This window comes from Haliaeetus albicilla, chromosome 14 (assembly GCF_947461875.1).
Source record: "Haliaeetus albicilla chromosome 14, bHalAlb1.1, whole genome shotgun sequence".
NCBI classification, from domain to species: Eukaryota; Metazoa; Chordata; class Aves; order Accipitriformes; family Accipitridae; genus Haliaeetus; species Haliaeetus albicilla.
Window position 1 is genome coordinate 15681388 of NC_091496.1, and position 23376 is coordinate 15704763.

Genomic DNA, 23376 nt, shown 5'->3' on the forward strand with positions numbered 1-23376 from the left:
GGCAAAGAAACTCTAGCCTCTTTGTGGACACTTGAATATCCAGACCACTAGGTCGGAATCAGGTGTCTTACCTGCTTTTTAACATGATTGCTTGTGCATTGATTTGTCTTCAAGAGAAGAGCTTTCAGTGCTTGCTCTTGGAATATGGCATGGCCTGAGGAATAGGGCCTTTTTTTTTTTTTTTTTTTTATTGAGGTGTGGGTTGCTAGTCTGAAATGTAACCAGTCAGGCAGACTCATCCCTTCATTTTTATTTCTCCCTTTTTGATGCGGTCTTGACCTTTTCTGTTTACCTGCTCTAAACGTAGAATTTCTTGAAAGGCAGTGGAGGTTGGGGGAGGACACTAGACGGGACAAGTAGCACTTCATCAGGCACAGAGTGAAGAGTTTCTGCCATGTCCCCAACGCAGAGTCTAAGCAAGAGCAAGACTGCAGATCTCCAGCTGCATCTGTAAGTCTGCCTTTATTCTGTCTCTGTATGCTTCTCTGTTCAGTAACCAAATCTCAAATTATCTGCCCAGGCAGGTAACTGTAAATAGACAACATGAAAAAGTGTGTGTTGGACTTGTTGGATGAGTCTGGAGGGAAAGGATCTTTGGGTCAAGACCATATACATTTGTTATGATTAGTTTTAGCTGTATTTCACATAATAGTGTCATTATCAAATGTGATTTTGCTAGGCAATCCTACTGTGCTCCCAGTTTGGTTATTTTTTTTTAAAAGCCCTCTGGTTGAAGACAATTATTTTATGCCAAGAGTTATTTCATTGCCTGATGACTAATCAGCCCATTGGAGAGTTTTGTTATCGAGAGTCATGGAAAGTTGGCCCCTGGTAGGAATCTCACAGATAGTTACTGAAGGAAGTCAGGTCAATGTTCTCAAGCTTCACTAGCTGGGAGCACAACGGAATGGGAGTGAAAGTGATTGTGATGCTGAAGCTGATGACTCGCACAACTGGAGTGCTGCAATGGATGGCTATAAACTCTTCAGAAGGAATAGGCAAGGAAGGAGAGGTGGTGGGGTAGCCCTGAATATTAGGGAGTGTTTTGATTGTCTTGAGCTTAATGATGGTGATGGTAGGGTTGAGTGTTTATGGGTAAGAATTGGGGGGAAGGCCAACAAGGCAGATGTAATGGTGGGAGTCTGTCATAGACCACCCAACCAGGATGAAGAGGCAGGCAAAATATTCTATAAGCAGCTGGGGGAAGTCTCACAATCACTAGCCCTTGTTCTCTTGGGGGACTTCAACTTACCAGATGTCTGCTGGAAATACAATACAGCAGAGAGGAAATAGTCTAGGTGGTTCTTGGAGTGTGTGGAAGATACTTCCTGACACAACTGGTGAGTGAGCCAACTAGGGAAGGCACCCTGCTGGACCTGTTGTTTGTGAACAGAGAAGAACTTGTGGGTGATGTGATCGTTGGAGGCCATCTTGGGCATAGTGATCACAAAATGATAGTTTTCAATTCTTGGAGAAGTAAGAAGGGGAGGTCAGCAGAACTGCTACCTTGAACTTCCAGAGGGCAGACTTCAGCCTGTTTAGGAGCCTGATTAACAGAGTCCCTTGGGAGGCAGGGCAAAGGGCTCCAGGAAGGCTGGACGTTCCTCAAGAAGGAAATCTTACAAGTGCAGGAGCAGGCCATCCCCATGTGCTGAAAGATGAGCTGGTGGGGAAGAAGACTGGCCTGGCTGAACAGAGAGCTTTGGCTGGAGCTCAGGAAAAAAAAGGAGAGTTTATGACCTTAGGAAGAAGGGGTGGGCAACTCGGGAGGACAACAAAGATGTCATGAGGTTATGCAGCGAGAAAATTAGAAGGGCCAAAGCCAAGCTAGAACTTAATCTGGCTAGTGCTGTAAAAGACAATCTATAAATAATGTATATTAATCTTTCTATAAATACATTGGCAACAAAAGGAGGGCTAAGGAGAATCTCCATCCTTTATTGGATGCAGGGGGAAACATAGTGACAAAGGGTGATGAGAAGGCTGAGGTACTTAATGCCTTCTTTGCCTCAGTCTTTAATAGTAAGACCAGTTGTTCTCTGGGTACCCAGCCCCCTGAGCTGGAAGACAGGGATGGGGAGCAGAATGAAGCCTCCATAATCCAAGGGGAGATGGTTAGCAACCTGATACACCACTTAGACACACACACACAGAAGTCTGTGGGGCCGGATGGGATCCACCCAAGGGTACTGAGGGAGCTGGTGGAAGTGCTCACCAAGCCACTTTCCATCATTTATTGACAGTCCTGGCTAACTGGGGAGGTCCCAGTTGACTGGAAGTTAGCAAATGTGACACCCATGTACAAGAAGGGCCAGAAGGAGAATCTGAGGAACTACAGGCCTGTAAGTCTGACCTTGGTGCTAGGGAAGGTTATGGAGCAGATCATACTGAGTGCCATCACATGGCACATACAGGACAACCAGGTGATCAAGCCCAGTCAGCGTGGATTTATGAAAAGCAGGTCCTGCTTGACTAACCTGATATCCTTCTGTGACATGGTGACCTGCTTAGTGGATGAGGGAAGGGCTGTGAATGTTGCCTACTTAGACTTTAGTAAAGCTTTTGACACTGTTTCCTACAGCATTCTCCTGGAGAAACTGGCTGCTCATGGTTTGGATGGGTGTACTCTCTGCTGGGTAAAAAAACTGTCTGTATGGTTGGGCCCAAAGAGTTGTGGTGAATGGAGTTAAATCCAGTTGGTGGCTGGTCACAAGTGGTGTTCCCTAGGGCTCAGTATTGGGGCCAGTTCTGTTTAATATCTTTATCAATGATCTGGACGAGGGGATCAAGTGCACCTTCAGTAAGTTTGCAGATGGCGCCAGCTGGGCGGGAGTGTTGATCTGCTCGAGGGTGGGAAGGCTCTACAGAGGGATCTGGACAGGCTGGGTTGATGGGCCAAGGCCAATTGTATGAGGGTCAACAAGGCTGAGTGCCAGATCCTGCACTTGGGTCACAACAACCCCATGCAATGCTACAGGCTTGGGGAAGAGTGGCTGGAAAGCTGCCTGGCAGAAAAGGACCTGGGGGTGTTGGTTGACAGCCGGCTGAATGTGAGCCAGCAGTGTGCAGGTGGCCAAGAAGGCAAATAGCATCCTGGCCTGTATCAGAAATGGTGTGGCCAGCTGGACTAGGGAAGTGATTGTTCACCTGTACTCAGTGCTGGTGAGGCCACACCTTGAATACTGTGTTCAGTTTTGGGCCCCTCACTACAAAAAAGACATTGAGGTGCTGGAGCGTGTCCAGAGAAGGGCAATGAAGCTGGTGAAGGGTCTAGAGCACAAGTCCTATGAGGAGTGTCTGAGGGAACTGGGGTTGTTTACCCTGGAGAAAAGGGGGCTCGGAGAGACCGTATCGCTCTCTGCAACTACCTGAAAGGAGGTTGTAGTGAGGTGGGTGCTGGTCTCTTCTGTCAAGTAACTAGTGATGGGAGGAGAGGAAATGGCCTCAAGTTGTGCCAGGGCAGGTTTAGATTGGATATTAGGAACAATTTTTTCCCTGAAAGGGTTGTCAAGCATTGGAACAGGCTGCCCAGGGAAGTGGTTGAGTCTCCATCCCTGGAGGTATTTAAAACCTGTGTAGATGTGGCGCTTAGGGACATGGTTTAGTGGTGGACTTGGCAGTGCTAGATTAATGGTTGGACTTGATGATCTTTTCCAACCTAAACGATTCTATGATTCTAAGTTTACTTACAAGAGTTACAACTTTTCAAATGCTGCCCAAACTACTGAGCAAAATGGAGTAGCACTGAAAAATCCACTATTCACCATTACTAAATGCTTCTGACTGTGATCTACAAGTAATGGAGCCATAAGACATAATGGGATTTAGTTTTACATCATCTCATAGAGTGCTTTTAATGCTACTGCTGTGTAAGAACAAAACAAATAAGAGATGATAGACTTCTGTATTTGTACTTTGACCACTCTTTTTCTTAGGGGGCATTGTTCAGGTGCTACCAGTAGTCTCTGTTTCACACTAACACAACAGAAGGTACTGAAGTAAATTGCTATTTGCAGCTTCCTTTGTCACTCCTCATCTCCCTTGCACAAGTTGATTGGTTCGGGACAGAAAAGACATATCCTATTAACCTGTCCATAAGGTCTGTTCACACTGTGGGATCTCTTTGACCTCTCCGTTCTCTTGAGAAATGAGTTATTTGATCTCAAATGCTCCATAATTGAGGCACAGGTACTGACTCAGTAAGAGGCATTTTGAGAATAAAGACTAGATTTATAAAGGGGCTCAAGTGACAACATTTGGTATCATTATGCACAAATTTTACCTTTGGGGCACAAAAATCTCCGCACCAAGTTAGGCAACTGAGCTCTCTATTCATTATCTATACCTATTGTCTGTAGTCCGGGCTATAATCATGGAATGTTTTGGGGAAGTTACGAGTTGTTACCATGGAAGAGAAGAACAGTTTGAGATGAGTGCAGGCCTGGAAAAAGAACCTGAACAAAGGCATTATACCATATATACGCTATGTTATTTGCTGTTGTTTGCATCTTGGCACTGGGACAGTAACATGCAGCAGCATGGGTCTGTGTTTGATGATCATGGTCATACAAATGCTGGCACAGTTGTATCAAGACTGAGTACAGGACGGAAACCGTGCTGTGCTACATACTATGCTGCGAGGTGCAACATGTTCTGCATGCCTACGTTTGTGAGAAGAGAGATAGCTGACGATGGGGTATCACGTTCCAAAACTGTGAGTTAGCCATTCAAGGGAGAATTTCGGGTTCAGGATGGTGGTGATCATGGAGATGAGGTCCACGTTCTGTTTGCCCTTTGTTTGTTCACTAGCTAGTCGTCATGAATGAGGCAGTGGGTACAAGGGAGAGTGCTGCCTGGTCACTTGGAAAGTGGTCATCCCTAATTGCCAATGTTCTTTACCTGCCCGTTCAGGGGAAGATGACAGCCAGCTGTGCAATTTGGGAGGTGCCATTTGTAAGATCCTCAGTCAATATCCTTCTGGGTAACAGAAACACATTAGATAATGGAGTTTGCTTACATAAGTTTCTGCAGCTCTTTTGGCATTGTTGACAGGATATGTCTATGTGATGCTCCTTTGTGTTGTTCTTTATTAATAGGGAGAACAATAATTTGTTTTATTGCAGGTCACAGTAGCTCACTGTTGGTGGATTTTTGCCATTATCTGCAGTCCTTCAGTTGGTCTGGCAGATTTCACGATGTCTTCGGTAGCACCTACATTGCCCTTGCCATGTTGACAGACCAGCGTGCAGCTAACTCAAGATTAAGTGTGTGAAGATTTGCGGAGTCACTTAGGTATCGCTGTTACCAGGGTTCTTTGGTGGCCTTCTCTACCACCTTGTGGTGGGTTGACCCTGGCTGGGTGCCAGGTGCCCACCAAAGCCTCTCTATCACTCCCCCTTCTCAGCTGGACAGGGGGAAGAAAATATAACAAAAGGCTCATGGGTCAAGATAAGGACAGTTTAATAAAGTGAAAGCAAAGGTCACGCACGACAGCAAAGAAAAACAAATGATGTTATTCTCTACTTCCCATCAGCAGGCTATGTCTAGCCACCTCCTGGGAAGCAGGGCTTCAGTACACGTAGTGGTTGCTCCAGAAGGCAAAAAAAATGCCCCCCTTCTGTCTCCCTTTACTTAGCTTTTATATCTGAGCTGACGTCATATGGTATGGAATATCTGTTTGGTTAGTTTAGGTCAGCTGTCCTGGTTATGTCCCCTCCCAAGATCTTGCCCTGCCCCAGCCTGCCATTGAGGGGGGGGGCAAAAATGTTGGAGAGACAGCCTTGATGCTATGCCAGCACTGCTCAGCAGTAGCCAAAACACTGGTGTGTTATCAATACCTTTCTAGCTACTGATGCAGAGCACAGTGCTATGAGGGCTGCTATGGGGAGTATTAACTCCATTTCAGGTAGACCCAATACACCCCTTCCTTGACTCACAAAGCCATTCATGAAGGTCACCCTGAATTATGCCTGGGGTCTCTACAGTTAGTGCATCATCAGTAGTTTTGTGAATGTGGATAGTGGTTTTGACTGTCTAAAAGGGAGGTAGAGGCTTGTATTATTAAATGTGAATCTGTATCCCACCTTCTCCCTGGAGTCATATTTGCATGCTGTCCTGCATGTTTGCAAGAGTAAATGAGAGCAGATACTGCAAGGGTACCTAAGGCCTGTGTTGAAGCAAGTGCGGCTACGAGCATCAGCTGTGCTTGATTCACTTGCCCCTGAGAACTGGAAAGGCCAAATCATGAAGGGTGCTTTGGCTAACAGCTTCACCATAATCCCTGACAGCTGCTGGCAGTAATTTAGCATTGCACATATATGGGAAGCGAACAGTACGATCTTTTTTCTTTTCTAGCTCTTTGTTGCTCCTTTTCTCCTCTCCTACCTTTGGCTCAATGTCTCAGATCTCAACACTGTAGTTTTTGGTAGCCCAGGCTTTTATGTTGCTGTTGTTGTTGCTACCCAGGCCTGCAGCCTGAGAGTACAAGGATTTACTAGAAACAGAAAAACAAACCCCCAAAATATCCCAAACCCCTTCTCAGAAACTACACTCTGACCTGTGGGACCTGAGCTTGGGGAAGGTGTCAGTCACCAAGTCAAGGGACTTAAGTAGATGTGTTCCTAGCTGGTGGGAGGACACTGGGAGTTTTTCATTTTGTTGTTGTTTCACTAGCTGCTTTTGTTGGCTGCTAGACAATGGACAGTTTGTCTAACGGTGGGAAGTATGTTATTTGTAGGCTGTTAAACCAATGAGACATCTGACTAGGAAATGGGTGATATGCTCTGCGTGTGGACTGCGTTAGATGTTTCACCAGTGAGCATGCTGGAGTCAGGAAGCACCATCCTGCCATTGGTATCATCAGCAAGCTGCTTTTATGTGGTAGGAGTGAGGACAGAATACTGCTCAAGTGCTTCTCTTTTTGTTCATGACTTTTCTGTTTAGATGCTTATATGTATATTTTTGGTTTTGTTTAGTTTTTTTTTTTTACACAGTCTCAGTGCCATTCATCTCATTATATTCAAGCAATAACATTTGGGGTTTGGGCTTTTTTTTCTTTTAGAGCTCTCTGATGAGGTACATCTCTCAGCCTTTCTCTAAAACCAAGTGGGAAAATGTGCTTTGCCTCATGATCTGAAAGCTAACAAAATTGTCTATTTTAGTTCTGACTAGCTGAATGAATTATCATGAATGCAAGAGAAACTCCCTTTAAGTACATAATGTTCTTAAAATATGCAAACTTTAAAATACACATCAAGTCCACAATCTTAAATTTCACCAGGAAGTGAATAAGCAGGCAATGCAGATTGCAGATCATACATATTCATATACTTCTTCATCAAGGTACTTTGTACCACATGTTTCTGCCAAGGTAGTCCTAGGGAGCAGGCAGAGGCTTTGTGTAAAATCTTAACTTCAGAAAGTTTTAATGGTGTTTGCCCATGTAAGATTTGTTGTAATAACCTAATGGCAAAGTGACAAAAACATGAACAATAGTGGGAAAGCCTGAGTCTTAAAAGGTTTGAGGCTTTGGATTAAACATGGGTAGTATGAATGTGTATGGGGAGAAAGCAGTTATGTTCACAATTGTTAAACCATATAAAATACATGAGATAATTATAAACTCTACACAAAGATGTACTCCCTCGGAGAAGAATACTGACAGCCGTGACATCTTCTCCAACCCACTACCATCAGCGAGATTGCAACGTTATTCCTTTGTAATAAATATATCTTGCAGGTACTGTCAAGAGACAAAAGACGTAGGCCAAAATTTTGTAAAAAAAGAGAGCCTAAAGCACTGTTGTGTAATGGTTAAGGGAAGCTGTTGGCTATCAGGAATTCAGGAGAACAGGTCACTCTTGTAGAATCTTGGGTGGTCTAGTTTGTAGTTTGACAGAAATATGATCTAAGGACAGGTGAAGATTATTCTTTGTCTTATGACATGGTGATCCTGAAGCCTACTGTCATACAAAATGTCAGTTTGATAGTTTTACAGTTGAGCAGCACCACCCAACTGATTTAGGCATTGCTGGTAGAGCTTTAGCAGAATGACCAGTTTTTCTCCCGTTCTGATAGGGAACGTGCATACATTAGTAAATACGCTTCAGGCAGCAAAATTAGAAAGCAGCAAAGAACATGAAATTGGATCTAAACGCCTGCGCTGCAGTGTTAGAAAGCAAATAACCATAATATTCTTAAAATAGCTTATGAAATTTCAAGTGGAAAGAAGCCATTTACAGATGGTAAGAAGATAAGAGCTTTACTGACATTTTGTATCAGATGGGGTTTAGTAGCAATTGTAAACTATGCTATGGCTATAGCAGAATATTCCTTGGAGATGGTAATACATGGCTTAGCAAAGAGGGATGTTACCGCGAGTGGTGTTGGGGTATAGTGATCATGTTAAAAAAACAAACTAAAAAGCCGCAGCCCACTCTGCTAGGCAGAAATAAGCAGTTTGGTAAATTGTACAGAACAGTACAATTGAAAGAAAAACAGGATCTATAGGTGGTGACTAAGCTAAAGCAGCACTCCAGGTCTTGGGTTTTGGCTCTGTGGGAAGGCTTGGGTCTTCATAGCCCAGGGCATGTCCCAGGAAGGCTGACCTCCCTCATACATTTATTCCATTGGTATTTTTAGGCTCAATTTCATATTCCCTTTTTGCTTTCAAAATATGTTGTCTCTGGTGGGTAGAAATCTTCTCATATACACACTATTAGTTTTCATCATATGTACTGAGTGACCTGGTATTGAGGGCAGCAAGTACTCCAAGCCAGGATGTCCGCAGAGGTACACATCTTCAGCCTGTGCGTGGGCAAATTCTAGCACAAAGTGAACGTGTTGCAACCTGTGGTATAACTAAGGGTTAGAAATATTGCTCTGAATTATTTTTTTATCCCCCCCCCCCCTTATCTAGATGACTGATTACTTTTAATGAGATAATGACTAAGTGTACTGGTCACAAGCAATAATGAGGATGAATTTCTAACGGGAAACATTCTATGTGTGGCATGCAGCACTGTGTAACAGAATGTAGCAGTGTAACAATGCACATTTAAGATGGAAAAACTCAATACAGCAATGTGTTCACTTAATACATTTATCTTCTAACATGGGACATTAATCTGTAAGAAGTGATAGATTTAAAAATAAAAAAAAGCCCGAATCTCAAACAGGCTGCTTGGGTGGGAAAAGTAAATACGGTCTCCAAGAGCAGCATTTCATTTCCATTAATGGGCTGTGACAGCCCGTTTCACTGCGTTGGGTCATTGGTCTAACACATCAGACAGGCATTTCATCTTTTTATTTTCACCGTTAATAATTACGTACAGCATCAGTTATTCATAAGAGCTGAAATCTCTTAACTGATAAAGTGGGAAAGATTTGTTTGCTTCTCTTTTGAAGTTTGTGTTATGACAGGTTAAATAACCAGCCAACTTGCAGCATAATGACTGGCTGTATGTACATGTCAAAACATGACCATGAAAGTGTGCTGCTCCATAGTAGCATTTTAAAAACAAATGTATTTAACATCAACACTAATTATAACCTGGAAATAATGTAAAAATCCTGAAATAATATATTAGAATCTCTGTTTATTAAATGTTTTCATGGACTCCATTTTTAGCATTGCTCATTTCCTGATACCATAGTGATGCATTTAAATGGATACACAGAGTTTTCATCTTCAGCAAAGCAAAATCCAAGGTATCTATCCACATATTTAATTCATGTTCTTGTGTGGTGACATCTTAATAATCAATAAATTAATTTGCCAAAAATTTTACTGAGCTTTTTTGATGCGAGTTATCAAGTCAAGCTTTTTGGGTTTTGAAGAAATAATTTGTGGCTTATTACTGTGTAGTCGACAGAGGGGGAGTGAGGTAGGAGAGTTTGCTGTTTGGTTGTGGTTTGAAGTAGCAACTTGTGTATCACCTGGGAGATATGTGTTAGTATGTGGAATGAAATACGTAAAGAAGAGCAGCTTTCTTCCATACTGTTTTTGGCAGCCTTTTTTTAGGATAGTTTCTGTATTTGTAAGAATGAAGTAAGTTATTGGGATTCTTCATCTCAGCTTCCTTTGAAGGTTATCCTAGGGAACCACAGAATCCTGTGCAGCCCTTGGAAGTGCGTGGCATTGGGTTTGGAAAGGGGCGATCCTAGTGTACTAGCACATAATTCTGGAAATATGAGCTCCAGAGCTAAATCGCAAGGAGTGCAGGGCAATTATCCAGTCTAGTTTTCAAATTATTGTGACTATAAGGCTTTCCCAGCTTTCTTGAGAAACTATTCTACAGTGAAATGGAACTCATTTTCCAGACTGGAAAATGAAAAGAAGTAATCTATAGAGCCAATAAAAATCTCAAAATTTGTTTTTGACTAACTGCATTTTAGGACCACAGCCTCTTGTAAGTTTAGTTTATTTTGTTGCATATTATAAAAATGGGGATAACAGGATATTCTGGTTTCTGTATATTTTTATTCTTTTACAGATGTGTTCATATCTTCAGAGGTAGGAGTAATTATGTATGTAATTGTTGTAGTACAGATGGTTTTAAAATCTGTAGATGTCATTTTTCATTTAAAAAAAAATATCTTAGGGCATCCCATCTGATGTAGCTATTTTCTCTCACCAACGTCTACTTTTCTTGCAACAGCCAAATTATTCTCTCTCGCTTTTTCTCCCAGTAGCACATAAATACTACTACCACTGTAGCATGATTTCTTCCTCATCTTGTGCTTTTCAGTCTCTGTCTACAGGACTCCCTGAAAGCATGCATTTACTTCATGTCTCACTGCCTGCATTCCTCCTGTGTATATGAATGCATGTGTATGTATGCATTCTGTCTGCTTGGGTACATAGCAGCTGTGACTCCTTAGGGAGCACGCTCTTCCTAACAGCACGTACTTGCAATGCCTTCCAGCAGCACAGCCTTCTTTGGATGGAGGCAGATCCCTCCATGTGCAGATCCTACCCTTTGAGGAGCTGTGGGTTTTCGTCCCCAAGGGAAATCAGTGTTTTGGAGGGGACTTCAGATTCTCCTAAGATGTTAAAGTTTGTTCATTGGGAAATTTGGCAGCAGTGTTGCTGTCTAACCTTTCAGGTTCTTTGGCCGAGTGTTACAGCGTGCACCTGTGTGGCCATGATTTACCCTTCCTCCTTGTGCAAAGGCCTAGCCTATGTGCTGTTCTTGAATTTTGTTTTTAATTAAAAAATCATCTTTTGAGACTGACTTATTTGGTGAGGGAAATAAAATATATCTTACGTATTTCATCATTAGAATATTACAGTTGCTGTTAAATTTACAGAAATTAAAACACACTTAGAAAACTATGCTCTATCTAACTAATGTATTGCAAGGGCTGTTCGTTTGTCTTCCGAATAATAGTTGCGTGTTCCCTGGGCTCATCCCGTCTCCTCATTCCTCACAGTCGTCACGGCCTTTCACAGAGAAAAGACGAGAACCATTCTCCATAGACCTGACAACTCCCTCCTTTGTCAGAGTCATTTCTTCAAACTGTCAGTGAATGTACCAACTGGAGTCTGATAAATAGAAGGAAGAATAGCTCTTCAGAGTAAAGCAAACCATTTCTAAAGTTATTCCAACTGTAACAAATTTCTTAAGGAATATAGAGATCTATATTGTACAGTTTTATTACATAATTTATGTAATTTAATTTAACTTGAACAGCTTGATTTTTATTATCTTCCTGAATCTGTATTCTAGTACTATTTAATATTTAGAGATTCTAAGCAAGAAAAGACCATGTACCTTGACCTTGGGTATGATACTGACTGTAAATACAATCAGCTGTTAATTCTCCACTGTTAAATTATGTTTTGTGGATAGTCTGTGCCGTTGTGGATTACCTGTGCCACTGTTGCGTGTGCTGGTAGTGCTGCAAAAGCACAGCTGAACTGCTTTACTGCCAGCTGCAGTGCTGCCCCATAGCTACCCCTGTGCGACCCCTGTGCGGGGGCAACTCAGGTGCCCCCATGATGTGCCTGCAGAACTTGGCACACAGAGGCATCTGGCTTGAGTTAGTTTTGGGAAGACTGGTTTTTTTAGCCTGGGCTCAGCACCAGCCATGTTGAACCTACAGCAGCGCTGGAAGAGGCAGGCATGCCCCTGCTGAGACTGGCTGTGGGTGACTCCCGTGGGTGAGAGCACACGAGGTGGTGGCAGTGGTGGTCCTTGTTGTTGAGATTTTACGAGGTCTTATTAGTGTGAAGGTGCATTAACATAGTTGTATTATCGTATGTCTGTCTCAACCTGGGAGTGCTCCAAAATAATCATTCTACCTGGAATAATCCTGAACTAAAGTGAAAGTTTCCTGTGATGGAGGGAAATTAGAGGGGCTTCAAGTTATTACTATTATTATTATCCATGGTGTTCCAGTCTATCATTGTCCTGCATAGTGGGCAGTTAACTGTATTTCATCCATTTGGGACATGAAAACAGAAGTCTGACTAAAGCTTGTATTTTAGAGAGGCGTTCATTTAGATTTGATTTTTCTCTTGCTCTGATTAGTTTAATCTAATAATCTGTTTATGAAAGACAACAAGCAAATATTAATTTGCATAATATAAGAATGTGATTACAGTAGGTGTAATTTGAAGTATTTCTGAAAGTTGCTGGACCTCTGAGAAATAGGTGAGCTTGGAACTGAAAGCATGGGCACTGTAGTGCCCATGATGCTCATTGGTTGAAACTTAGCCTGAGATTTTGAGATATGTGACGAAATACCATGAGTAAACCAGGAATAACACTTCCGAAAACGCTAGAGTTAAATTGTATAAAGACATGCAGTGTGTTGAGAGCAGGTTCTTGGTCTATTGTGGAAATCTGGGCTATGTTTAACCCACTGACCTCAACGAGGTCCCTGAGAGTTTTAACACTGCTTTGCCATCAATAGGTTAGAAAAAAATGCATGATTTGGCTATGACTTTTGTTTCATAACCTCACTTGGGGCATTTGCATCTTTTACACAAGGATAACACACTATGGTAAAGATATTTCTGTTTGTGTCTACCCTTTAAGACACATCGGGGTAAATACAGCTGGTTTTTTGGGGGGCTATGGGCTGCCAAATTTGAGGGCTTTAGACATGTGATGGCTGAATTTAAGTTTTTTGTTTGGTTGGTTTTTTTAAGGGGGTTTAGCACTTTGCCCTATGAAGAAATTACAGTGGCTAATTGAAAGTGGGGCTTGTGGAAAGTGTTCTGATTTTTACTAATACTGAAGATTAATCATTAATCTCCTGCCAGCCCTTGTCACTCAGAGCAGGCATTTTGGCTCTGTGTATTTTGCTCTAAAAGAGCATTGCCTTGAGTTGCCATGAATGTGGCCTGAGCAGTCTCCTGATGGCCTCTGTGCACCAGAGCAGCTGCAGGGAGCCAGGTATGCTCACCCTGGCTTGGGCACATGTGGGCTCCCATGCACTCCGCAGCATGGTGCAGGGTTGTGTATTTGCCCTGGTTTGCAGACCTGCAGAAAGCATCAGCTTACAGGTCTGGTTGTCAGAGAGTGCTTGAGCACGTCCTTAGCAGCCCCTGATAAGCAGAACCTCTTGTTAAATCACAGGCTGACAGTCCCTGACTTCTTAGGAAGGCTGCATGTCTAATGTCTGCGATGTGTTTAGCTTCTTATTTTAGGTGACATTAATGGCACAAGAATCTCTGACAGTTTCTGAAGCAAACTTGACTTTGAGCACTTAAATTGAGAGTCTGAAAAAAGGGACAGCTCAAGCTATCAGACAAGTTAACCATGTAGAGGATGCCCAGCTAGGGATCCTTTATTAGCATTACCTTCTCAGTCTTTGTGCTCTGCAAACAATCCTGTAGACTCCCACTTCCTCCTCTACTTAGAAAATTACGCTGCTTTTATGGTCTCTTTTGCAGAGCTGTTGTGATGACTGGTTAATGCTCATAAAGAACAGTGTGAGAGGATAGCGGGGAAAGGAGCAATGGTTAGACAGTTGTCAAGTGATGGAAAAATTTTTAGTGTGCCTTTCATGTAGTTTGATGTTTTTACAGCCTATGTTCTTGGTGAATAGATTTATTAAAACACTTCAGCTTCTTTTGATCATTTTTCGATTATTTCTGTTTATGTACTTGATCTATTACAAAATATTTTAAAAACTGTACTTTTGTACAGTCATCTGAGCAAGCATTTGCAAACATGAATTTCAGTCAGCAGGTAACATTTTAGATGGTGGAATTCTCTCTTATGTAGAGCTAAGAAGAAACCAACTTTAATATGTCATGTAAGGATCGATAGCTTGCATGGTTTCAAATGATGATTTATTGAAAAGTTTGTCAAGATGCAGACCCCTGCCATTTCTCCCCCCCCCTTATTCATTTTCCCCTGTGTAAGTTTGTAATAGATCTTGGCTGAGACAAACTAGAACATGAAGAGTCATGTTTAATATTGGAGTGACACCATGTGCTTAAACAAGATCCTCTGTGCACAGCAGTACATTACTCAGTTGCAGTGCGGCGTTCTTTCTCTTACTGTAAAAAAAGATCAAATGTCACTGGACATGTTCTGAATTTATCTGCATGCCCGTTTACCCTTTTTGGGGAAAAATCCCTGGATTTTGCAATGACAAGGTTTTGCAATCCATGTTTTTGTTACTTTTACATTTTGTACAAGTCTGGAGTGGTGGTGGTGTAGCTGTAAGTTACTGTAAGCAGGTTTTTTTTCTTCTAACAAGTTGTTTTATTGAATCATTCTGTGCAATCAACCCTCAGCACAATGTCACTATAACCTTTAAGATAAATTATATTTTTGCTGTAGAGTTAAATTCAATAGCCACGTAGGTATGGCCTCAAGCGCATTCCCTTCCCAAGTTTACCCTTGCTGGAATATTGTGAAGCTGTGAACTGGTATGTGTCGGCAGTGTTGCAAACGGGGTGTTGTCAGGGATGGAGTAGCCCTCTGACAAGGCTGCCTGGGTTTCTCATGGTAGGGAGCAGTCCTCAGGCAGCCTACAGAGCCTAACAGCCAGCTGCTTTCTGCTGTGCCTGCAGGCAGGCACCGAAACTCCTGAGAAGCCGCTTGTGGACGCAGCTGGGAGGGGAGCGGTGAGCTGGGCTGTTGGGGAGCGGCTGCAGCAGCAGAGTGGGAAGCACACAATACCTAAGCACCGCTTCTTCTGCGTGCGTGTAGCTCAGGGCTCGAACCCGTAGATGGAAGTGCGATATCCCTGTGGCCTGTGAGCGGGATTTCAAAGCTGCCCTCATAGTTAAACCTGGATGCCAAGACTGTCTCTTGGCGTGGTACTGTCTGGCTGCCACTTTCACTTGAGCCTTGTGAATCAGGACAGTCATCTCAGTCTAAACCTAAGAGTCAGCCTAGCCCAGAACTCCGTAAGGACAGTGGCTAAAAAAAGATATCCAGGGAAGATGATAAGCAGAGGCAGAGTGAGTAGTGCTTTTTCCCTGGAAATCTCTCTGCTGCCTCTGATGCTCTGTGGCTCCAGGAGAAGCATTTAATATCCCTCATTGAATATTTCTGCCATCAATTTGTCCATTTGTTTCTGAGCCAAGACTTTCACCTCCTGACGTGTTTGAAAGATGATTTAATTTTTATTTTTTTTTAATGGCTCCAGCAAAATGATCTTAGGCTTTCTTTTGCCCACCTTACTATGCTTATCCTGCCAGCCACTGTAGTGACCTGGTTGACAATGCATCTACTTTGTAGTGAAAATACCAGCTAAATTTCTGCAGGGCTGTGCTGGTTTTGGCTGGAATAGAGTTAATTTTCTTCATAGTAGCTAGTATGGGGCTATGTTTTGGATTTGCGCTGGAAACAGTGTTGATAACACAGGGATGTTTTGGTTACTGCTGAGCCCTGCTTACCCAGAGCCAAGGGCTTTTCTGCTCCTCACCCCACCCCACCAGCGAGGAGGCTGGGGGGGCACAAGGAGTTGGGAGGGGACACAGCTGGGACAGCTGACCCCAACTGACCAGAGGGATATTCCAGACCATAGGACGTCATGCTCAGCATATAAAGCTGGGGGAAGAAGAAGGAAGGCGGCGGGAGGGGATGGGATGTTCAGAGTGATGTCGTTTGTCTTCCCAAGTGACTGTTACTTAGCATGATGGAGCCCTGCTTTCCTGGAGATGGCTGAACACCTGCCTGCCCATGGGAAGTGGGGAATGAATTCCTTGTTTTGCTTTGCTTGCGTGCGTGGCTTTTGCTTTACCTATTAAACTGTCTTTATCCCAGCCCACAAGTTTTCTTACTTTTACCCTTCTGATTCTCTCCCCCATCCCACTGTGAGGGAGGTGAGTGAGCAGCTGGGCGGTGCTTAGTTGCCAGCTGGGGTTAAACCACGACAGGGGCTGATGATTCTCTGAGACCTTCTTTTAAGCTAAGGCTTCTGTCTTTATAGGCAACAAAAGTATATTGTGAGTTGCTACAAGAGAAATAGAGAGTAGTTAGTTTGCTCCATAGCAAAGAACTGTGGGTGCTGCTTCTAAATCTCCTAGTAACACATTTGGATGACCTTCATGAAATCCAAGTCTGGGGAAGAAGGCTTCGCCTAGTTGCTGCTCAAACACTGATTATTCACATGAGCTCAAAAATAGTTGCTTATCAAGGTTCTGACATTCTTGCTATTTTTTTTCCTTTTTTTTTCCTAACAGTAAATAATTTGTAAAATTTATTATAAAATAAACTAAGCTCCCTGCAGCCAAATAAAAGAGTGAATTTAGGAGTATGTAGCTGGAAGTAGCTGAAAAAGGACTTGTCTCTTCAACAGTTCCAGTAACATGTTTCAAAGAGAAGTAGTCTCCAAATTATGTTAGTTTTGTCTTAGATGTTCTTTTTTTAATGTCATATTATTTTTTTCTGTTGGCAAAATGTGCTGAGGTAGTTGTCTAGAGGAGTAGAATCTCCCTGTCTTCAGGTGGTGTACAGAACTGACAGCCAAAGCCAAATACCCTCCCTGAGTTTGGGGAAAACTTTTGAATGGGAGCAGAGCACTGTTTTATGCTTTCTTGTTAGAAATGTGTTGGATTCCAAATATTTGTTTTATATGAGCACATCTGCTGAGAACTGCTGCTAATTTACATGCTAGAGGTAACAGCTCAGCCATCTGATGGTGACAGTCATGACTAGTGTCCTAAAATCAATTTGGCCTGTAACCCTAGTGACAAAAGGAACAGTTTTGAGGAATGAAATAGCCCCCTGTGTTGCAAAACAGTAGTTGCATAAAATATGGTGTCTGCTCTAATAAAAAATGTGTCTAAATTTCTTGTCTTTTTATTTAAAAGAAAATATAAATTGTTGGGGGGAATTAGAATTCATGTTTAAAAATTACTTTGCTGGTTATGTTACTCTCTTGTTTGTTTATATATATGTTTGGAGTTTGTGATAGCTTATTCACCAGAGGTTTCCTTGTTCATGACTAGCACTCTGAACTGCTGTAGACAGGTTTCCCAGTGTATTTCTTGACACTTGGACCTGTCACTACTGTATGTGCTTGCACAAACCATCTGAAACTGTGGTTCAGAAACTGTAGCTTTGCTCTGTTTTTTTTCTCCCCAAAGGAATAAAAAGTCAGTTTGCATCTCAAGCTGTTACTGTCTTTCCTGTTTTCTCAGCAATTTTTTTCTCTTTATCTTGGCTTAGATGTTCAAGAAACAATGCATAACTCCCATGTAAAATTAAGTGGGATAAAATAAAAATGTTCAATATTTTTCATTTTTCAATTCCGTGTAAACATCAAGAGCAATTTTTAAGGTTGAATATTAATAAGCACTGTAAGGGCATACATTTTTAATGTAGCTGCTGCCCACATTTGAAATTAGGTCATTCAGATTTTCTTCTTACATTAACTGCTGGAATAAACAGTATCACATGAAAGTGGAGTTCAAGACCAGTGTTTTATACTAATTAGAAACAGGCTGAAGGTTGTATTTGGAAGGCAAAACATGAAACTTTATTTCTTTATCTATTTTATCTCTAGTAGCTCTTGAAGAAGCTGGTAAACCTGGAAATTAAATAGAGGCAAAATTGTGTGTTTTAAGATGTATTTTGTGATCTCTCCCAGTTGGAATCAGACTCCTGTCGTTTCCAAATGTCTGCAGCACGCAGTTGGAGATGTGCCAAGATGGCACAGTGCAAAACAGTCATTTGCACTGTAAAACTGGGGTTTGGGCGGGAGTTGGCATTGTTATTGGCTTACCCAAGGAGTTCTAAAGGTTAGTCAAAGCAAAAGTTGATCTTTCAGATGGGATTGTAAATTAGCGTTTTCCTCTATAGGAGTATCTTTGGTGCCAGATTTCTAATAGGTATATTTTGTAAAAGTAAAATTAATTTTTTTACACCTTTTTTTAATCCCTGCTTGCGTCATTGTTTGCAAGATGCTAATTTCTGTGCTCTCAGTACATAATGGCAATGCAGATCTAAATATTTCACAGCCAGTAGTGAACAGCAATAAGTAACAGTAACTCTTAAGAAGCTGAAAATGGTCTTGAAAGCTTACTGGTTACTATCTACCATATCTTTTGCAAAGCTGCTAAAAGTTTAAATGTGTATGATGTTAACATGGGTTTCTATAAAGATACAAAAATAACAATTAACAGATTTTTGTAGTTGTTGCACTTTGAATGAAGTATAACATTGTTACATTTAAAGTGTGTTAGACTATTAAAAAAAAAAAATCTAACTGAAATGTCATGTTTTCTTTCAGCTCCAGTGATAAACCGATTCACCAGACGGGCATCAGGTAGGTTGGATAAAGTTGCATGTTTCATTGGTCTACGTAATAGTTGAAACATAATGCTGACGGTGATTGTCATGTAAAACATAATATGACATTAGTCAGATTTCTTTAAAGATGACTGACTAGGTTTACCTCAAATTTATTATCTGGTTTACTAAAAAATGTAGCCAAGGTTTCAGGTCACAGAACTTGCATGAAGCCTTCTTGTTGCTGTGGAATTTATGAAAAACCTAATCTTTTCTTTTTTCCTTTAACGAAAATAATTCTAGTCCTGATGGAACTGAACTTTGAAAGCAAGAACTGAATGTAATCTGTTGCAGGGTTGTCTTGCTTACTTCACAGACAGCCTGAAACAGCAATTTGGTGATGATCTATGCATGAGAAAATGTACAACCATGCTAGAAATCTGCCTGTGTTTTCCAAAACCGAGCTGGTTTGTGTACACGGTGCATTGTTCTGCTGTGCGGAGCTGGCAGATCAAGTCCTAGAAGCAGCATTGCCATGGCGGCGGTGTGTTCTGCTAGGAGTGCGCCTGCCTAGCTTGGTGCCGATTTGTGTATTCTTCAAGTTAACTTGGTTTGTGCCGGCTCAGAGGACTATTCACTTTATTCCATTACACGTAACAGATCCTTCCAAATGACGTATCATTAAAAATTAGTATTCTTGGCCTCCTCTTAATGTTCTGCTTTATCATAGCCTTTAGGCTTCATTTTTGAGGGCTTTTTCTCTTGAAGCATGAGGCCCAGAACCTAAGTCTGATTTGTTTGAAATACTATGAATCTGAAAGTGGGGTGTAAAAGCCACCACTGAGTGTAATGAGTCTCATGACTGACTCATAAGAGTCAGCAGAGCAGGAGATGTGCGTTGTTCCTAGTCATCTCAGTATGCTAAGTTTAAAATCTAACTATAAAACGCTTTCTGTTTTCAACTGCAGATCATTTCTAGTAAATGTAATAAAGTTTGTATTCCATAATGCAGTAAATCTATCCAGACTTCTACTTTTGCCAGTTACAACCTCAGTCAGATAGTTCCTTGTCAGTATAAAAATATTAGCGGGGATCTTCAGGATTACCGAAGAACTGTACGAAAATGGAGGTTTGCGTTTGCAGGATTGGTGCATAGCGTATGTAGCACAAAGTAAGAAAATGTAATGAATTCCAAGTATTCTCATGTTTTAAGTAATGATAATACTTCATGAGGTACTATAGCATGAAATGAAAGGAATCATTTGTTAACTAACACTCAGTAACAGTGAGCAGGACTTTATGCAGATTATGTTGCATGTTTTAAGGAAAGTTTTACTGTGACTGATTGATAGTTGACTTTAATGAATGCAGTCCTTATAACAGATGTGTGATAAGCTTTTGCATTTCAGTAGGAGAGTTTCATTGTTTGAAAAGCTAATACTTGCTCAGGAAAAAAAATCAGTTCTTTTAAATGTTCCTTTAAAAGGAAACTAAAACATGTTAGGAGCCTGAAATTTTCACACAATTATTTGGGAAGTAATTTCCATGGTCAGTTAATATTTCTTGTGTTTTGGTCTTGTGGAGAGGTAAAATAGAGTTATCTTATTCAGAATAATGAGTCAAATTGTATGGTATGGTCCCGATATAAATAATTTGATAAACTTCAAGCTGGAACAAGGTAATCCTGCAGTCTACTTGTACTATTTTATTATGTTTCTGGCAGCTTTAATAGTCAAAATAATTATTTTTCATACAAGAAAGTGCATGAAAGGTGGTAGTTCTTACTTTTCTTCTTAAATACTAAATGACTACTGGAGTGGTACAGTTCATTTAAGAAACTTGATTGATAAAATATAAAATTAAAAATATGAAACAGACTATGCTGATAATACAAACATTTTGCACTGATGTTTGCAGTCCTAACCATATTTTTAGATACTTTTTTTTAAATTGAACAATTGTTTGGATACATTAAGGTAGTCAAGATACGTTGCAAGTGGAAAAGCCAGAGAGTAGCTGGTTTTTTTATGCTTGGTAGCTTAATAGCATTCTGTAATCAAAGTTGATTCTCATGTTTAGGAAATGAGAGGCTGACCAAATGAAACGTAAGGTTTTTCTCAAATATGGATTTCTCTTAATTTTGGGCTATTTAGCTAAGAGCTGTTGTAAAATTTGAAATGTGCAAGATTGTTGATTCTTGAGTGGTTTTGAAGATTTGCTTCTGATGAACATTACTCCAAGTTAATGACGAATATTCAGAGAGTTAGTTGTAGCATGTGGTTTCACATTGAATCTGATCTGGTGATACTGCAGACTTATTCAGAGAGATTTTAGCGTCCCTACTTTTGTCACGCCTCTGCCCATAGGTTGTCTCTACTTCCCTTGCATAGACCTAGGAATTGTGCTGCCTGAGGGTGCGTTGATTTAGAGAAAATAGAAGTACAGGAGGTTTTCGTGTGTTGATTTTTATTGCATCTCCCAACTGACCTGTGCTGTGGCTCCCAAATAACTACATCTGAAAGAGGGGTATTAGTGGCTGCCTTTAGCCAGTGGCGGGATGGAGAAAGAGCTGAACGACTGACATGAGTTGAGGAAAACATCCAATGATATCTGCTGCTTTTTGAGCTCTTGCAGTGATAAACACAGAGAAGCCAGGAGATGACGCATATTTCTTCACAAAGAACAATAATTCTCTACAGTGGATATCTTGATTTTGATGTTTCTGTTATTCTTTGGATAATGCCTAGTATTTTACTTGGTGGCATAAGATATAGTTATTTTTCCTAACTGAGCTAGAAATTAAGCAGCCAGAGTTTAATTGCCGAAGCACCTGCTGAAAATAATAAAGTAAGGCATTTATTATTTAACAGCTGTTCCTGTTAACATGCTGTGAATATATTAATGTACTGTCATTGGTATGTAGAGGATAAAGGCATAAGTAAGCTAGGATCAATTAATTGTTGTTGAATTTAAATTCTTAAAATTTATTGAGCTACCTGATTTAGTACCTCTTCTATGTGTTTATGCATAGGTGTGTATATATGCAATGTGGGCTCTATACATAAAATACATATATACCATAGTGCTGATGACATAGCTACTTATGGGCTAGTTAATAATGCACTCCACTGTTCTAGGCTATGCACAAAGAATAATAGATATTATAGTCTTAAATAGAGGAGTTTAGCAAGAAGAGGAGATTAAAAATACTTTATAGAGCTAGAATGAACAATGAATGAGACAGCTGCAAGTATTTAATCCTTAATTTTTCTTTTAAAATCTGGTGGGACTGAGATGAAGAGAAAGGAGAAAAACTGCTGAGGCAACCAAGAAACTTGGATGGGAAGAAAGGGGGGCATGGAGGTAGAAGCAGCATGAAGTGGAAGAGAAAGCTGTGAGTATGTTCATGAAGTGAAAAATGAGTAGAAATTCCTGAACAAGTTGAGGTAGCCAAGAGGTGCAGTTTCTGAATATAGACAGATAGTTTCTTGCTATGGATGAGATTAGTTTTCATCCATCTAAGTATGAGATACCTAGGGATAGAAAGCAAATGTGGTTCTGTATGTTAGCAGAAGCATTGGGTTCCTGCTTTTTCAGCATCTTGATGGACAGATAAACAAGTAAATTATCTCATTAAATGCTGGCAGGAGTTTAGAATAATGCAACAAAACCCACATGGGTTTGCTACAGAATGAGCTTAAATTTATACTTGATAGATACCATTTATGGAGGCTATTTATACCCATTTACTAGTGTTATATACAAATGTGTAATACTGTCTTAATTAAGAAATAGATGACGGTCTGTAAAGTTACTTCAGTTATGTATTTACTTAAGCTTCTGAAAGCATGAAGAGAACCTAACTGAGGTTGCTGTGAGTTAGCCTTCTTAAGCTAAGAAGAACTGGTAGATAGGCTCAAGGGCTTCTGTGGGGCATCTTGTATTAACAACAGAGATAACTTCCTCATTCCTCTCCCTCAAACAATATCTAATTTCAAAATACCATTTTCGTCCTGTGGAAAGGAAATAAATGAAGTTTTAAATTTGTTCTCTCAACCAAATGGGAAAGGAAAGTAGCTTTATTATTTGCCAGCATCTTCACAAAGCTCTAACAAAAATAATTTAAACATAGTCAACAGGCAGAGTATGTAAGTGCTGAACATCCAGGGAGAAACTGGCTTAGGTCTATCTGGAATAAACTTGCAATCAAGGAGATACCACTAATGTGGAAAGAACAGAAGGAAGCAGAGAAGGTGAAAACTTTCAGGCTTCTTCACTGTGAGTGCTGGTAATGACCTCTCCAAAGAAAAGAGAGAAACACATTACAAGTAAATTGATGCTTACATTATACACCTGCTGCATCAGCCATCAACCTAAGAGAGAGAATCTCACATGATACTAGAGGACATCTCTGTGCAACAAATATTATTATTTTTTCTTTTTTTTTTCTTCCTCCCCTTTTTACAGAAATATGGAAGTTTCTCTGAGAACCAAAACTCATTTTACTTAACTCTACAAATTTTAGACTTACAAAGCGTCAACAGTTTGAAGAGAAAGAAGGAGGTGCAACATTCTCTTTATTCTTAATTGCTTGAGATGCCCAAAAGGTGTGATAATGGACTTGTCTAACACAGATGATATTTAATTTGAATTGGTAGAGAAGTTGTTTTAG

At 40.8% G+C, this 23376-nt stretch overlaps 1 protein-coding gene across 1 annotated transcript in view; it reads left to right on the top strand.

Annotated features, from left to right (window-relative positions):
- The window catches only part of PRKAR2B (protein kinase cAMP-dependent type II regulatory subunit beta), a 97859-nt gene that overhangs the window by 16201 nt on the left and 58282 nt on the right, over nt 1-23376 (top strand). The window contains exon 2 of the mRNA XM_069801842.1: nt 18706-18741. Within this exon, the coding sequence (XP_069657943.1) occupies nt 18706-18741 (36 nt within the window). The remainder of the gene's footprint in view (nt 1-18705; nt 18742-23376) is intronic.